Below are 18,340 nucleotides of genomic sequence, written 5' to 3' on the forward strand. Positions count from 1 at the left end.
TCCTTCTCTCTTTCCCCCCAACCTGCGGGAATAATGCTACTTACTCCAGAGTGAGCCGATCAACTGCTCAGTTAGTCCTGTCTGGAAACACACTTACAGATGTGGCCAGAGATGTGTCTGTGGTAATTTTAGATCCAGTCCACTTAACAATGAAGATCTTGTGTGTGTGTGTGTGTGTGTGTGTGTGTGTGTGTGTGTGTGTGGTGCACATGTATGTGTGCATCTTTCTGTGCATGACTGTGTGTATGTGTCTGCGTGCAGGTGTCCATAGAGGTCAAAAGAGGGCATCAGATCCCCCTGGAGTTACATGTGGTTGGGAGCCACCCAGTGTGGTGCAGGGAACCAAACTCTGGTCCTCTATGAGAGCAATGCATGCTTGCAAACGGTGAGCCACCTCTCCAGCCCCTGCCTGCATTAAAACATTTTGAATAGCAATAGAATTATTTTCTTTTCTCAGAACAAATTATTTTCTGTCTATTAACAGACATGACAACAGAAATCAGGGCATTTTTGTTGGTTTGTTAATATTAAACAATGTTGAATTCAAACTAAAAAGCTTGAAATAAGGCAATGAAGGCCCCATCCTACGATTAAAATACAACTACTGGAGCTGGGGAGACAGCTTAGCAGTTAAAAGCTGTCTCCTGCTCTTCGGAGGAATTTTGGTTCCCCCACAAACGTGGGGTGGCTCACAACTGCCCGTAACCCTGATCTTGGGGATGTGATTCCATCTTGTGTAAGCACCAGACATGTGAGCTGTGCACAGACAGACACATGCAGGCAAAACACCATACACAGGAAAATAAATACAATTGTTTTCTAAAATAAAAAATACAGCTATTATGATTATTGCTTGGGATTGCAGAGCAATTAAAACTAAAGAAAAAAATCACTGAGGGAACGCAGAAAAGAACATTCAAGTGCGAGGGTGCAGATTGCCCCCTGACAGGGTGGTGACGGGTAGAAGGAACAAGGCAGCGAAAGACCCTTAAAAAGTGAAAAAATAATTAACACTCAGATAGATAGAAGTATGTGCCAGGCACTGTCTTAAATCTTTTATAAATATTAATTTCAGTTAATTATCACAGGAGCCCTGTGGAATGAGCACCACTGTTAAGACAATTCTATAGGTGAAGAAGCTGCTACAGATACCAAAGCTAGAGGCCAGGATGCATTTGCCTAGAGTATGCAAACTCTGCTTTGATCCCCAACACAGAGACAGAGCAAGGGAGGTACATACATACATACATACATGCATGCATACACACATAGATAAGCAGGCAGGCGGATGGATATATACATACATACATACATACATACATACATACATGAGAAAAACACTGTGGGGTGGCAAACTTGGATAGAACATGCTGAGAATAGCGTGTGGGATTCCGCCAATGCTGCAATCAGAGGGCAATTCCTAGAGACATTTTTATCAGTAAATGAAAATAGATTAAGAATTTTTTTCTATCAGTTTTTTCACAAGCATTTTCACAATCATTGAGATAATTATGTGTTTTTTTAAAAAAAATCTTTGTTTTGTTCACATAAATAGATTTCTTAACAAGGCACCATTCAGACACTTTAGGGTATACCTGATATAATGAGTATCTTAAATCTGTTGCTGAATCCTATTGGCAAGGTATAGTTGGCTTTTTTTTTAACTCTTTGACTCTTTGGGGGCCCACCACCCAGCTCCCAAAAATAAATGCATACCTATTCTTACTTATAAATGCCCAGCTTTATCTTGGCTTGTTTCTAGCCAGTTTTTCTTAACTAAATTCTCCTGTCTACCTTTTGCCTCTGGGCTTTACCTTTCTCCCTTCTGTGTTCCTTCCTTGCCTTATCTGCGTGGCTGTGTGGCTGGCCCCTGGCTGCCTCTCTCCTTCTCCTTTTTTGGTTTCTCTTTTTATCTTTTTCTCCTTCTATTTATTCTCTCTGCCTGTCAGCCCCGCCTATCCTTCTCCTGCCTTGCTACTGGACATTCAGCTCTTTATTAGGCCAATCAGGTGTTTTAGACAGGCAAAGTAGCAGAGCTTCTCAGAGTTAAACAAATGCAGCATAAAAGAATGCAGCACATCTTTGCATCATTAAACAAATGTTCCACAGCATCAACAAATGTAACACCTCTTCAACTAATATTGTACAACATCAAGGGTTTTTTTTCAAGATTTTTGAGTGACCAATTAATTGTTTGATTCAAGGAATTAGAAATACAAGGCCAGACACATAGCTGAGCAGTTAAAGGTCCTTGCCACACAATCCTGGAAACTTGAGTTCCTTCCCCAAAACCCACGTGAAGGTGGAAGGAGAGAACAGCGCCATATGGTTGTTCTCTGAGCTACACACACACCAGAGCACACCAACCCCCTCTCCCACACGATTATCAGTCAATAAAATTGTTTAAAAAATAGAAATGTAAGAACAAGGCAATCCTGAGCAAACCAAAGGATGTGATCAGTGAAATACAAATTTAAATTTATGAATTAGAAAATAAATAGCAGATTGGCATAAAATTCTATAGCTAGTTCTGTGAAAACAGAGTCATAAATCACTAGGTAACTTAAGTTCTCATATTTCCTAGGATGGAGTTTCTCAAAATCTGAGAGAAGAAAATAATTTCATTGCTATTTAAAATATTCTAATGTGGAGGCTGGAGAGAGACTGCTCAGTGGTTAAGAGCATCTGTGCTCTCGTACAGGACTAGAGTTTGGGTCCCAGCCCTCATGGTGGGCACTGCACAAACACATTGACTCCAGAGGGATTTGATGCCCTCCTCTGGCTTCCATGGGTACCTTCATGCATGCACGTGCATGCACACATGCACAATCTTAAATAAAATAAAATAGGGCCCAAGGGAATGGCTAAGTTGTTAAGAGTATTCACTTCTCTGGTAGAGAATCTAGGTTTGGTTCCTAGCACCCACGTGGCAACTCATCACTATCCATAACTCCAGTTTCAGGGATCCAATGCCCTCTACTGACCTCTGTGGGCACTGCACACACATGGTGCACATACACAGACTCAGACAAAATGCTCACATATGTAAATAAAAGATAAATATTTTTAAAAATAAAAATATAAAAAATAGTCTAATGTAACGCAACACGAATTCTAATTGGTCTTAATAATACAAAGCTAGAGCAAAGATATGGGGGTATTGCTGAAAGATCAGAGAAAGAAAGGAGCAAGCCACTAGAGAGACTTCTTACCTCTACTGAATTCTCAGCCGGAAGGGGCCAGATCCTGTCTCCATCTCCACTTCCTTGTGTTGGGACCAAAGGCATGAGATCACAAGTGTTGGGATCAAAGGCGTCTGCCACTGCTGCCTGGCCTACATGGTTAACCAGTGGCTATTTCCACCCTCTGATCTTCAGGCAAGCTTTCTTTGTTAGAGCACAAACAAAATATCACCACTAAGTATGGGGAAAAATGGAGAATATATATATTATTTCTGTTAACATTAAAGCTGATTACAAAACCTTCCAGAATATTGAAAAGAAAACACACCAGTTTTCAGACCTCAGACTCCATACTTAGAAATAATGGAGCATATACCTGGTAAAATGCAAACCGGACCCAGTAGTAGATTTTAAAGATTAGATATATCATGTATATATTCTAAAATGTCAAAATGCTGATAATGTTCCAAAATCTATTTTATCTAAGTAGAAAAAAAGGATAACATATAATTATCTAAATGAAGGCATCAAATCCGATGACGATAGAAATAAAACATATTCTTAATTTACTGAAAAAATCAACTATTATCGTTAGTTTCTGTCCTCGTTAGTGGTAAATCACTTAGCGTTTTCATTAAAGTTAAGAATATGGAAAAACCATTTAACTGCTTTCTAGTACTAATCATAATAATAATATTTAAATGCTTACCAGTGTATTTAATTAAATATATTAAAGAAAATCAGTTGACTATAAAGCAAGAATTGAGGCCGGGCATGGTGGCGCGCACCTTTAATCTCAGCATTCAGAAGGCAGAGGCAGATGTGTCTCTGTGAGTTCCACAACAGCCTCTTCTATATAGCAAGTTCCAGGTCAGCCAGAGCTGCGTCATGAGACCCTATCTCAAGAGAAAGGAGAGAGAGAGAGAGAGAGAGAGAGAGAGAGAGAGAGAGAGAGAGAGAGAGAGAGAGAGAGACTGGGAAATGGCTCAGGGGGTGGAGAGCTTGAGCCAGGACCTGAGTTTGGGTTCCCAGGACTCATGGGAAGCTGGATGTGTTACACGCATCTCTGATACCAGCCCTTCTTCAGCAAGATGAGAAGTGGAGACAGGAAAACCCCTGAGGCTTGCGGGCCATCTGGCCCACACAGCAGCAAATTAGAAACCCCGTCTCAGACAACATGGAAGCTGAAGGCTGACACCCAGGGTTATCTCCGTGACCTCCGTGTGCAGCTGCACTCATACACATGAACATGCAACACCCAAACACACACAGTCACTGTGCACACACACAGTGCAAGGTACAGAAATAATCCTGACAAGGCTGGAGAAATGGCTCAGTGGTTAAGAACACTTGCTGCTCCTGCCGGGAGGTCTGTTTGCAATTCTCAGTGCCCATCTGTAACTGCGGTTCCAGGAGATCCTATGTGCTCTCTGAGGGTACTAGGCATGCATGCAGTACATAGACACACATGCAAGCAAATACTCGTGCACATAAAAATAAAAGGTATCATAGCAATAGAAGGCGGGGCTGCGGCTGCAGCTCAGAAATACAGCACTGCATGAAGCCTGAGTTCACTTCTCAGTGTGGCAAGAAAAAAATGAAATTAATAATAATATTACTTGTGGATAATATAATCATGCAGGGAAAAGTATAATACCATTAAAAACATTACATGGGCCAAGGAGCTGGTTCAGCTGAGGAAGCCCTTGCCACGCAAGCCGAGGACCTGAATTCAATTCCCGGAGCCCGTGCAGAGGCGGAGAGAGAAAACCGCTCCACTGACGCATCCTCTGAACTCCACACACACATCGCACACATACCGTGCACACAAACACACAACTTTTTTTAACTAATGGAAGAAAGGAGTTTGAAATTGCATCTATAAAGAACAGGCAACTGTAAGGCCAGATAGGAAGAGCTGTTACGTTGGTACTGTCGTATATGATGGAAACTGTAATACTTCTCTGCTATTTATTCTTTTCCTGTTGTTGAAAATATAAAAATAACTGGTAACAAATGTGACAGAGTGTAAGAGAGGTCTGTTCAGTAAGTATGGAATCTTGCAAGGCGTGAAGACAGACAGACTCCATACTGTGGTCTCAGGTAGGAAGGCTCCAGATTAGTCCCCAGACAGGTAACGCGAGGCTGGCAGGAGGGCTCAGTAAAGGCAAAGGTGCTTGCACCAAGCCTGAGCGCTCCGGATAACCAGGTCCTCTGTGGGGAGCTCCACACATGTGCTATGGCAGCCTGCATCCTCACCTCACAAATTACAAAAGTAATTCTTAAAAAAAAAAAAAAGAATAAAATAGCACTACATTCCAACAATAGAACTGAATGAGTTTGATAGAAATACCAGTAAAATTTATCTTCAAAATTTCCCCAAACCGCCAGGCGGCCGTGGCGCACACCTTTAATCCTAGCACTCAGGAGGCAAAGGCAGGTGGATCTCTGTGAGTTCGAGGCCAGCCTGGTCTACAAGAGCTAGTTCCAGTGCAGGCTTCAAAGCTGCCGAGAATCCCTGTCTTGAAAAACAAACAAACAAACAAAAAAGAAAAATTCCAAAAAGAAAGGAAGGCCAGGGGAACAGAGAGTATCCGAGGAACAGTGGAAGGGCTTGACATGGCTCAGTGATTGAACATGTGTCTAGAAACAGATCAGGCCCTGGGTTCCATCCCAGCACCAGGAGGAAGAAAACAAATTCACAGCAGAAAGGCCTGGGTTAGAGCTAAGCAAACAGAGAAATGTCACATACAGTAATATTGACTTCTGATTAGTGGATTTTATGCGGATTTTTTTAATAAAATGTTGGGGCAGTTGACAAGCCACTGAGAAATTTTTATTAAAATGTATATTTACTCTTTACCAAATATATATTAGGATTTTTGAAATCATAATATAAAAACAAACCACAAAACTTTGAAGCAGGGGAAGGAAGATTCTTTTCTAGTCTCTGAATAGGTGAGGACATTTTTTAAAAAGACTTTTCTTTTTGTGTTTGTTGTTTTCCCTGCACGCATGCATGTACTGTGTGTGTGTGGTGCCTGCAGAGGCCAGGAGAGGGCATTTCGACCCCTGCAACTGCAGTTATAGGAGTTTGTCAGTCACCATATGGGTGTTGGGAACAAGACCCAGGTCTTCTCGAAATACAGCCAGTGCTCTTAACCACTGGGGCATCTCTTCTACCTCGGTGATGGCTTTCTTAATACAATATCAAAGACTGTACTAAGTGGATATTGTAACCAATGATATAACTGTATTCAGTGCTGTGATAATGAACTATGATCTGCGAGATTAGAGCACACAGCAAACCAGAATAGGGTGCTAGTGGGTGGGCTGTAAATTGATCTCTTCGGGGGGGGGGGGCTTGCTCACAGACTGTCCCCAAACCACACCTTTGTTCTGACATCAGGAGTCTAGAAATCTGTCCTCAACAGACAGACACATTGTTGGCAGGTGTTAATGTGTTCACTTTAAAAAAGTAAAGGTTCAGAATAGATTGTGTGCACACATTCCGTGGAGTGTGTGTGTGTGTGTGTGTGTGTGTGTGTGTGTGTGTGATCAGAGGACAGCTGACAGGAGTTGGTTCTCTCCTTCCATCATGTAGGTCCCAAGGATATCAAACACCCATATCCTCTGAGCCATCTTACAGAGCCCAGTTGGCTGGTTTTTGAGGCAGGGTCTTACATGTAGCCCCAGCTTAGTTTGGAACTGGTGAGCCTCCGGCCTCGCCACCCCAAGCTCTGGGATGGCACCCACCACACCCAGCTTTGTACTGCTCTTAGAGAGGACCTGAGTTCAGCTCTCATGTCTGGCAGCTTACCACCAACTATGACTCCAGCTCCAAGGACTCTGATGCCATCTTCTGGCCTCGTGGAGCACTGCACTTACATGCACATACCCGGGCGTAAATGCATGATTAAAAAAAATAAGGTATTTTTAAAAAGCAGTTCTAAAGCAAATGTTTAATGTATCATATAAAATCACATTGTTTTTATTGTGAAATTAGAAATGCCAATTTTGATAATTTCTGTTTGGGAGTGGGTGTGTCTGTATATGTGCTTGCACACGTTTTATTTGTGTATTTGTTTGGGGCTCTGAGCTTGAACAGAGTCTTTTCATGCTTCTCACTGAGCTATATTCCCAGGCCTTGTTTGATTTATAAGAAGCACATATTTTATTTCAGAAAAAATAAAAACATAGACATAAGTAGATGACTAGATCCCCGCTTTTATTTTGAAGCCTCCAAGTCCATCTGAGGGCCTGCACTGTGCTATGTGCTGCCTACACAGGCCCAATTAGCCATCCAGAGGCCTCAGCTGTGTGTCCCCAGGCACCGCTCACCGTACTCATCCCTGGACTACATCAGAGGCCCTGAAGTCAGACAGGGACCCAGGGGTGACTGAAGGACGCAGCTTCCCAGGCTCCCTGGTGACATGTTGCCTAGACAGGGAGCCTCAGAGCATGCTCTGGCTGGAGAGGTAGCTGGAGGAGGAAGGGCAGCCGGATGCCCCGGCAATGTAGCAGTGTCCCTGGTGGCCCCAAGGGATGCTGGGTAGAGGCAGGAATGAGGAAAGGGGGGAAATCTTTTGTTGTCTTTAGTGTGCTAGGGACAGGCGATGCCAGAGCTTCAGCCGTGCCAGGCAGGAGCTCCAGGCTGAGGTGACACACTTGACTCCGAGATTCTGTGGAGAGCCTGTTTGTCGTGGATGTCAGAGCCCAGAGGGTTTGAAGTCATTTTTCTGAAAATCCTGCTTTGGCTGGGTGTGGTGGCACACACCTTTAATACCAGCGCTTGAGAGGCAGAGGCAGGTGGATCTCTGTGAGTTCAAAGATATCCTGGTCTACAGAGCAAATTCTAGGCCAGAAAGGGTAATGCAGTGAGACCCTGTCTCAAAACAAGAAATCAATCAATTAAAAAAATAATAAGCGCCGTGTGGCTGGTATTTGGGGGAATGTCTGGATATCTGTATTTCAAAAAGACAGAAATTTTGCTTCGGGCCCAGTGCTGCTGGGCTTTGTTTATCTAAGTGTATTCATTATAAGGGAAATCTTAGTCATTGTTAGAATGGAGTCCAGTATAAATTCCCATGGAAAATGGTAAATACACAGGATACAATGAATACAAAGTAGAGGGAAAACCGGAGCCATTTTGCACACTGTCCGGTGGAAGGCTGCAAGCTGAATGCCTATTCCTTCTCTCTGGCTTAATATGGGCAAGTCTTGGAAAGCTTAATTTAATTGTTTTATTTATCTTGTTTATTTATTTAATTCAAACTATTTACTTCTTTCCCTTTCCTGCACTGAGAATGGAGCCTGGAGTTTCACACATGCTCAGTTACTACAGAGGCATAACCCAGCATTTGTTTCTTTGTTACTTTTTATTTTGTGGCAGGATCTCACAAAGTTCCCCAAGCTAGCCTTGGTATCTCTCCCTCCCCATCCCCTCTCCCCCCCTATGTCTCTTCAGCTAAGACAGGCTTTATGGTCTTCTTCTTGCCTCGGCCTCCCAAGTAGCTGGGATTACAGGCCTTCAGCACCCAGCCCTGCCAGGAACATGACCCTAAAGTGTGCTCGCCCAGAACTGACACTTGTTCTTAGCATAGAGGGAGTACACACCCGGCTCTCCACCCACAGTGAGGACCAGTAGCCTGGCCCATCCATGACTGATAGAGAGACACATCTCAATGCCCCTGCTCCTAAGCAGCAGGTGTTGCTAGAAACGATGTCCCCTGCAGAGTGAACTGCTGGGCAGCGATCTGGACTCTGAGCCCCTCCCCCGTGTGCCCTGCCCACAGGCCTTTGAGGACATCTACCTGGAGGAGCGGAAGACCATCAAGGTTCTGCTGGAGTATGCCGACAAGATGTTCACCTATGTCTTTGTGTTGGAGATGCTGCTCAAGTGGGTGGCCTACGGCTTCAAGAAGTACTTCACCAATGCCTGGTGCTGGCTAGACTTCCTCATTGTGGATGTGAGTGGGCGTGTGAAGGGGTGGAGCGATAGGGCCAGGCGGAATCACCATGCAGCAGTGGGGTGCTCGGCTGTGTCGTGTGGCGGGGGGAGCAGAAGGAAGCCAAGCGTCTGAAGCCTAGACCTTGGTCTGGGAGGAAGAGGGCCGCTGAGAGCAGAGGCCTGCCTCAGAGCAGGACCTACCTGAGGGAGACAATCCAGAGCGGAGATCTGTTCCTGTCTGGGCCAGGAGCAACAGCGGACATGCTGACAGGGTGACCTCTGTGCTGAAATCCTCCCCAAGGGTGGACCGCAGCGACTCAGGTCCCCTAGACTGAGGACCGGCAGAGACCTCCAGACCCACTCGGGTTGTGGGAGGATAAAGGGTAGACGTAGGTGCAGAGACCCCTGGGAGATACGGTGGGCATGTTGTGTGAACAGGAGGAAGTATGAACTGTGGCTGTATGGAACCCTGGACCACTGGGAGACCTTGTCTGCCCCGGGGTGTGTCCTGGGATGGCAAGTCCAAGACGCGAGCATGTTCTCTGAGCTCTCAGTTGGCAGATGGAGTGGGAATACCCTCTCCCCAAGCTTCCTGGACTCCAGGGCACTGCAGGATGAGTTTAGGCCAGATGGGTCAAGTTGGGGGGCAGAGAGAATTGCGGGGAGACAATGCTCAGGGTGAGGAGCAGCCCTGAATCTACTTTCAGTGAGGGAAGGGGGCTCAGATTCCCAGATGTGTGTGCATCCATATGAATGGGGGCTTGGGAGCCCAGGTGTGTGTACGTCCCTGGGAAGGGGGGTGTCTCAGGAGCCCAGGTGTGTGTGCATCCCTGGGAAAGGGGTCTCGGTAGCCCAGGTATTGTGCGCTTAGTGACTCTCAGGAGCCCAGTGTGTGTGTGTGTGTGTGTGTGTGTGTGTGTGTGTGTGTGTGTGTGTTTGGTGGTCCCAGGCTTCAGGTGGTCCCAGGTCTCAGTTGGTCCCAGGCCTCAGGTGGTCCCAGGACTCCGGTGGTCCCAGGTCCCAGGTGGTCCCAGGTCCCAGGTCCCAGGTGGTGGTCCTAGGCCCATGTTCAAGGACTTTCTTAGGTCTGGAAGTCTCAGCCCACCTAGAGGTAGAGTGACATCAGGCAATAAAGTAAATGAAAATAACCCCATTGCTGCTGGCAAGATGGCTCAGTGAGTAAAGGCGCTTGATGACCCGAGTTCCAGCCCCCGAACCTATATAATGGAAGAACCAACTCCTACACGCTGTCTTCTGATCTCTGCACATGCACACATGCACTATCACACAGACACGCATGCACACGCGCACGTGCACACACACACACTAAGTAAATGTAGATGTTCTTAGATAAATAAGCACTTCAGCTGGGTATGAGAATACAGCCTATAAATCCAGAGACTCCAGAGACTGAGGCAGTAGGATTGTTGTGAGTTCCAGGCCAGCCAGGGCTATATAACAAAACCTTGTCTAGGAAAAAGAAAGACAGAGGGGGTGGGGGGCCCAATTTGGTATTATGTTTGAGGGTGAATTGGCATGGAGAAAAAACGGAGGGTTGAGGGAGGCGGGGGCAGGTGTTAGAAGAACAGGCACCAGGCTGTAGGGTGGAGGGGAAGATGCAAGGCAGAACTTGAAATCACCGAGCAGGAATGGGACCCCTGAGGTGACTGGAGCAGATCTGAGGGAAGTTAACGCCGTAGGTGTGTGTTAGAACCTTCTACACACTATGCCTGATATCTTTGAGAAGCCACCCCAGAGTGGCTGGGTGGAGGGAACATGAGGAGGAAAAGGCACATAGGCCTTTGTGAAAACATGGGCTTTTATTTGGGATGAAGAGGGAGACTAGCCAGGCCTCTTCCTCCATGCCCCTTGGCCACCCCTACTGCCTAGTGCTTCCCAGCACAAAGTGTTAGGGCTTTGGCTCCTGTGCGGTCCTTCCCACCTCCGCAGCACCAGGGTAAAAGGCAGGGGTCCAGGTGAGACACCATTTCTAGATGTGGTCACTAGGGAGTGGAAAAATGAGGGTGTTGGCTCTTGGACCTTTAGCATGATGGGGTCCACTGGGGGGAGTTCTGGGGAAAGGATAGAGGGAGCAGAGGCTCCAGAGTCACCCATCCCCACCTACGTCCTCATAAGATGTCAGAATGTTACAAAGTCCAGCTTAAGGGAGTACCCCGTGACTGGTGCTTGTATGCAACCCGGGACTGACCTTTCTTCCCCCAAATAGACTTCTTTGGAAGAGAAGAGGATTAACTCAAACATTGTACTTAGAACCCCAGGTTTTGTCTCTGTTCAGCCACAGAAATGGTAGAATAGGGATGACATGTCCCAGGACGAAGGGCCAGTAGATGGTCTTGGCTTACTCCAGGCCTTCAAAGCTCCTGGAAGCCTGAGCTAGCAGTTAACAGGCTGGTAAAGAAAGTTGACCAGCCTAAGAGGAACCGAGAGTCCACCGCCTGTCTCTGGAACTGTCCCTGCCTCCCCACCCCTCCCTTCTCTAGGTCTCGCTGGTCAGCCTCGTGGCCAACACCTTAGGCTTTGCTGAGATGGGTCCCATCAAGTCACTGAGGACACTGCGTGCGCTGCGACCCCTGAGGGCCCTGTCGCGATTTGAGGGCATGAGGGTAAGTAGAACTTCTACCACCCTAGCAGGTGGAGGAACGAGGGGAACACGCCCCTAGCTTCCTGACCAAGAGGCCTGGCCTGGAGCCGGGAGGGCCTCCCCGCTGCCTCTGAGGCTGTGGTCTAGAACCTTCTGCAAAGGGTTCTTCCAGCTCCAGGGCGGAACCGGAGCACAGTCTCGCCGACACCCAGGCCCGTAGGCACCAGGGCTCTCTGCCTCCTTGTGTGCCACTCTGCAGGCTGACCTGGAGTCCCTCACTTCCTGGCAGGTCTGGGCTGCCTTCCCCATGTCCTTATGAGGTGGTGAAGGACAGGGGAGCAAGGGCCAAGGAAGGTGTTGTGGAGTAGGCCATGTTCTCACCTACAGATGACAGATTGCCGAGTTTAAATCCCTGGCTTAGCGAACGCTTTTGTGATCACACAGGCATTTGGGAAGTGCCACATTTTACCAAAGAATGTGAGCATATAAGGGAAATTCTAATATCTTTATAAAAGTGTGTGTGCGTGTGTGTGATACACTCGTGAGCATGGAGGCCCACAGGCCATGGCAGGCATGTGGAGATCAGAGAACAACTTTCAGGAATTGGCTGTGTCCTTTCATCCTGGGTTCAGGGGACCAAACTCAAGTTTTCGGGCTCTCACGTTTATTGGCTGGACCATCTCTGCGGCCCTGTTTCTTTTTTAAAATAATAATTTCAGTTTAGCATGCAAAGTAACAGATATTTTTACGTATACTTAGTTCCTGTTGGCTCCCCCCTCCCATCTCCCCACCCCCACCCCTTCTTGTCCCCTTCTGTCCCCTTCCCATTTTCACATTGTTAGTGCCCACCTCTCCCTTAAAGCTTCTCCCCCACCTCCCACGGGCCCCTTTCAGGTCTCTCCACACACTCACACCCACATAGATAGACATATATGAAAGTTAGAAGCCGGATCCACTATGAGAGGGAAGCAGCAATATTTGTCTGCCTGAGACTGGGTCACCTCACTTCATATCTTCCAGTTCCATCCATTTTTATGAGGTGAATTTTAAAGCCCCCAAGAAAAACTGTGAGGGCAGGCGGGAGGTCTCTAGCAGAGTATTTGCCTTCTTGGTTTTGACATCCTGCGCTGAAAAGGAATTAGCTATGATATGTAACAAGGAGGAAATCTCGCGCGTACATATGTATGTGCGTGTTTGCACGTGTGCAAGCATGTGTGTGTGTCTGTGTGTTTTAACATATGTAATTCTTCATGGCTTCGGAGAACTCTGTCTGTTGTCCCCTGCCCCGGCGGGTACTAACACACAACTCACCATTTGGCTGATGGCTTTGAACCTTGCCCACACCATCAATTCATTGCACTGCCTAGTCCTGGCAGGAACTCACCCACAAGAGAGTAATCGGACCAGAGTTAAATGTCTCTTTGGGAGCCAAGGACACTTGATTCCAGAGGGACAGAGTGATGCTAGGTGCCAGGAATGCCTCTGATGTGGCTGCTGGCTACAGTGCCAGCCAAAGGCAAGCTCCTGGGGTTTCTGCGGAAAGCCTGGTGCCCTGGGGGAGCTGGGTTTCCCACCTGCTCCGGGATGCGCTATCTGCTTTAGAATGTCATCCCTATCTTGACTTGGACCCTCGGTACCACAACAGAATCCACCCCAGCTCCACCCGTCTGTGTGGTCGATAGCTTCGTGGTTCATGGGCAGCTGGATGATTGGGCCCCAAGTTTCCCAAATGTATCTATCAGGAAGCTCAAGAAGAGTGTGTGGAGTCATATAGCACTCTGCAGACATAGCAGGGGGTCCCCTGGGTGTACTTCAGGGCACCCATCCTCTCCCCTAGCGGCAGCCCTAAAATAAACCGGAAGTTTAGCACAGAGAACTCAGGACCAGCAGGACTGACACAGGACCTAAGCCTTCTGCTCTTTTTAAGCCTGTCCTACCCATTGGACTCCTGGGAGCCTCAACCAGCAGAGACGCCATTTTTATGCAAGTTGAGTTTTTCAGATCATAGCTGAAAGTAAAAGAGGGCTGGAAGAGGAAAGGCTGAGTATTCCAGAGTTACCTCAGCATTTAGTAAAAGAGGGCTGGAAGAGGAAAGGCTGGTGTATTCCGGAGTTACCTCAGCATTCAGGCGTAGATAAAAAGGCCTCTTGATTCTCTCTGACTTCCTTCACTTGCTGCCAGAGCTCCGGCTGTGGCGTCAGCTTCCTCCATGACTGGAAGACACTGCACTCCCACCCCCACAGCCACCTGTGGCCAGCAAGTTTAGTCAGCGGGGGTAGGGGAGGTCTTGGAAAGAGCACATGCTCCAGGCCACCCCAAGAACCGAGTCCGTTCTCTGTCCATGAGGTGGTGGTCAACGCGCTGGTGGGCGCCATCCCCTCCATCATGAACGTCCTCCTCGTCTGCCTCATCTTCTGGCTCATCTTCAGCATCATGGGCGTGAACCTCTTCGCCGGGAAGTTTGGGAGGTGCATAAACCAGACGGAGGGCGACCTGCCTCTCAACTACACCATCGTCAACAACAAGAGCGAGTGTGAGTCCTTCAACGTGACTGGGGAGCTGTACTGGACCAAGGTGAAGGTCAACTTCGACAACGTGGGGGCTGGGTACCTGGCCCTTCTGCAGGTGGTGAGTACGGGAGAACAAGGGTCCCTTTCCTCCATTTGGTGCTTCGGAAATGTGTCCCTCACCCCGGTGTGGGCAGGAGCAGGGCACCCTGGGTCCCTGAAGTAGGGTCTCAGGGTCCAAAGAGGCTAGAATTTCCCAGAGTCTCTGATTGAATCTACACTATCCAAGGTGTGTGACATGGGGATCAAGCCAGCGCTGGACAGGACCAGCTCCCCAGCTGCCAATCAAATGGACCTCTTTAGGTGGCACAGGCTTGACCAAAGACAGCCAAGTCCCCAGGGACTGAGCTGGTAGGAAAAGTGTGATCGGCCACCTCCATTATAAACTACCTTGGGCTGTTTAAAGGAATACACTTGAGATGGGGACATCTTCTGACGTGTGCAAGGCCCTGGATTCCTGACCGCCACCCCACCCCAAAAGGGGCATGTTTGATCCATCTTTGATGTGCGGGTTCTCTGAGATGCCCATTTACTTTATGAGCGGGATGGTACAGCGACTGTAACACCTGCTGTGAAATCAACCCACGGGGATGGGCAGACGGCTGGGTCAATAAAGCGCTCTTCCACGCAAGCATGAGGACCTGAGTTTAGATTCAGGTACCCACATCAGAAACCAGCTCTATGTAGTGGCATGTGCCTGTAAACACAGCACTGGGGAGGTGGAGACAGGAGGATGGCTGGGGCTTGCTGGCCAGCCAGTCTTGCCAAACCAGCAAGCTCCAGTTTCAGTGAGAGAGGGCCCTCTGTCTTGCCTGCACTGTGTGTGTTCTGTAACACTATGGCTCTTGAATCTCCTCCCACCGGTCACACCATAGTGGTGGGAATAGGTCATGGTGGGAATAGTTACATCAGAGAATTTGGAAAATATGTTAGTGATTTTTTTCTTTCCTTCTGGAAAACAAGTTGTTAGCCACTCACTAGAGCAGGGGTAAAAGGATCCTGTGGTTCCAGGCAGGACACAGCTGGTCAGGTCAGCCCTGGGGTCAGTCTTTGAAGGCCACTGTCTGGACCATGTGATGTGTTAGAATCTGAAGTGTGTGTTCCTGAGTGGACCTTCTCCTGGCCTTACCCGTCCTGAGGCCTCAACTGAGGAGCCTCACACCGCCTTCTTGGGGTTTCTGCTAGCCCCACTGAAGGTCTTTCCCTGGGCCACTCAGCCTTTTGGAGACTGTCTCCAGCCCTCCTCTGTAGCTGAAGCTGGATGCCAAGCCTGGTGACTGTCATTCTCTGTTCCTCACAGGCGACGTTTAAAGGCTGGATGGACATCATGTATGCAGCCGTGGACTCCAGAGGGGTAGGTGGTCTCTAGCTGCTCCCAACAAAACCAGCACCTAAGGCTTCCGGCCTCGTGGGAGGAGGAGCAGGATTTGCTCGGGTCAGCCTCAGGTTCAGCTTCCCAGGGATGCCCAGGCCTGGCCCTCCAGCAAGACCATGTGGTCTTCGGTGGAGTCCCCAGATTCTCAAACGTGTCTCAGATTCAACCCACTGTAGCTTACTCATCCTCAGTCAGGAGAGGGGCAGCAGAGACGGAGATGAGTTTGTCCTTGTCCTTGTGTCCAGCCCAGTCATACTGATGACTGAGGGACGACGGAGGGGCCTCCCATTGGCTCAGGGACTGTACACATGCCAATATGAGTCACCCCTTAGCGTGGCACGCCAGATGTCCTTGCCTGCCACCGTCACCTGCACACAGGTCTACCACTCACCCCTGGCTACCACCTCCGCTCTGATCACAGCCAGTCAGAATCCCATACACCTGCAGTGGTGACAGTCTCCTGGACACAAACACACGCATATACACGACAGCCCCACTGCAGCCCGTCCTCCTGTTGCCTACCCTGCCTGCTCTCTCCTCTGCAGTATGAGGAGCAGCCGCAGTGGGAGGACAACCTCTACATGTACATCTACTTCGTCGTCTTCATCATCTTCGGCTCCTTCTTCACCCTGAACCTGTTCATTGGTGTCATAATCGATAACTTCAACCAGCAGAAGAAAAAGATACGTAGAGCACTGGATCCACCTGAGGGGGGGCAGGGGGGACTGCGTGCTCTCGTGGGGATGAGCCTCTTCTCTATTCTGAGGAGATACGGTGGGGAGGGTGACAGAGGGATGCTGGCCCGTCTCTGCCTTCCCTCATCCAGCTAAGAGATTCAGGGGTGAGTTTGAACTGTTAGCCCCATCTGTGATCAAGAGTGGGGACGTGCAGAGGTCCAGGGAGACACACCAAAGAGGCCACGATTAAGCTGTAGCCAAACTGAGCCAGATACTCAGAGATGCCTAGGTCCGGCTGACTGGGCCAAGGAAGAAGGTCACAAAACCATAAGGGTTTCCCAGGGAACAGGAACAGGGAGGGATCCTGGAAAGGCAGATTTGGGGCGATAGGAAGGTCTGAAGTTGTTGAGCTTGGCACCTTCACACGGGAGGCAGGATCCTGAGAACCCCCGAATTATGCTTGGGTTGTCTTTCTATACTTAGGGGGCCAGGACATCTTCATGACGGAGGAGCAGAAGAAGTATTACAACGCCATGAAGAAGCTGGGCTCCAAGAAGCCCCAGAAGCCCATCCCGCGGCCCCTGGTAAGCTAGGCTCCCTGGCAGAGCTGGAGAGGGTCTTCTCAGGAAACCTGGGAGCCTTCCCCGAAGCCAGCCATCAAGAGCCCCAGTCTTGAGCCCAGCTGAGAGGCACTCGGGTTCTCACCCACACAGAGGTCTGAGTCTCACACAGAGAGTGGGGAAGGCTTGAGGCAGTGACACCAAGGGCACACAGCGTAGTCACAGGGACTCAGCCACTTCCAGTGAGCCCCTCCTTCCTTTCAGGGTGCAGGCTCTTCCCAGGGAATGGAGTGAGCTTTTACATCCCTACCCTGACTCATAGTCCCATCTTCAGAACAGCGGTAATCAGAGAACCGTTTCCCTTGTGAACAGAGCCAGGGTGGGCACTGGGCTCTCTGCTAGCCTGACTCTTTGACTCCACCAAGCCATTCTTCTAAAAAGCGGGATGAGGAATTGAGTCGTGTGTAATTTCAGCACCTGGGAGGCAGAGGCAGGAGGATCTCTGTGAGTTCAAAACCAGCCAGGGCTACATACTGAGACCCTGTCCTAAAAACAGACAAACAAAAAATGGGACAGGGAACTATTCAAAGTAATTTGGTGAAATGATCCTAAACCACCAGCCGATTGGACAGGCCCAGAGTTTCAAACCTTTCATTTGATTCCTCCCTGCTCACCCTGTCCTCTGCTAGATGAGGGGTGTGTGTGTGTGTGTGTGTGTGTGTGTGTGTGTGTGTGTGTGTTTGTGAGAGAGAGAGAGAGAGAGAGAGAGAGAGAGAGAGAGAGAGAGAATGTAGTTTTAATCCTGTCTCTTTTTCCAAATAACCTGGACTCATTTACAATAAACATAGAGTAGCTAAGATTGCTCAGTGGTTAATATCATGTACTAGCCTTGTGGTGGTTGCGCACACCTTTATTCCCAGCACTCGGGAGGCAGAGGCACGCAGATATCTGTGAGTTTGGGGCCAGCCTGGTCTACAAGAGCTAGTTCCAGGACAGGCTCTAAAACTACAGTGAAACTCTGTCTTGGAAAAACAAAAACAAAAAAAAAGTATGGAGAAAAGCATATTAATTTGTAAGGCATATACAAGTACTAGGATTGAAGTTTAACTTTGACCTTGAACCTCCAGGATATAATACTAAAAAGCAGCTCAGTGGGGGTTGGAGAAATGGCTCAGTGGTTAAGAGCACTAACTGCTCTTCCAGAGGACCCAGATTCAATTCCTAGCACCCACATGGCATCCCACAACTGTCTATAACTCCAGTTCCAGGGAATCTGATACCTTCACACCAGTGCACATAAGGACCCAGATTCAATTCCTAGCACCCACATGGCATCCCACAACTGTCTATAACTCCAGTTCCAGGGAATCTGATACCTTCACACCAGTGCACATAAAAATAGAGTTAAAGAATTTTTTTTTTAAAAA

The 18,340-nt window shown here is 48.3% G+C and overlaps 1 protein-coding gene across 3 annotated transcripts in view; it reads left to right on the top strand.

Annotated features, from left to right (window-relative positions):
• The window catches only part of Scn5a (sodium voltage-gated channel alpha subunit 5), a 96,714-nt gene that overhangs the window by 72,042 nt on the left and 6,332 nt on the right, over positions 1 to 18,340 (top strand). For all 3 annotated transcript variants that reach the window (XM_075964168.1, XM_075964170.1, XM_075964169.1), the window contains exons 21-26: positions 8,978 to 9,151; positions 11,634 to 11,756; positions 14,081 to 14,362; positions 15,602 to 15,655; positions 16,222 to 16,363; positions 16,837 to 16,937. In XM_075964168.1, coding sequence (XP_075820283.1) covers positions 8,978 to 9,151; positions 11,634 to 11,756; positions 14,081 to 14,362; positions 15,602 to 15,655; positions 16,222 to 16,363; positions 16,837 to 16,937 — 876 coding nt within the window. The remainder of the gene's footprint in view (positions 1 to 8,977; positions 9,152 to 11,633; positions 11,757 to 14,080; positions 14,363 to 15,601; positions 15,656 to 16,221; positions 16,364 to 16,836; positions 16,938 to 18,340) is intronic.

This window comes from Microtus pennsylvanicus, chromosome 3 (assembly GCF_037038515.1).
Source record: "Microtus pennsylvanicus isolate mMicPen1 chromosome 3, mMicPen1.hap1, whole genome shotgun sequence".
In the NCBI taxonomy this organism is placed as follows: Eukaryota; Metazoa; Chordata; class Mammalia; order Rodentia; family Cricetidae; genus Microtus; species Microtus pennsylvanicus.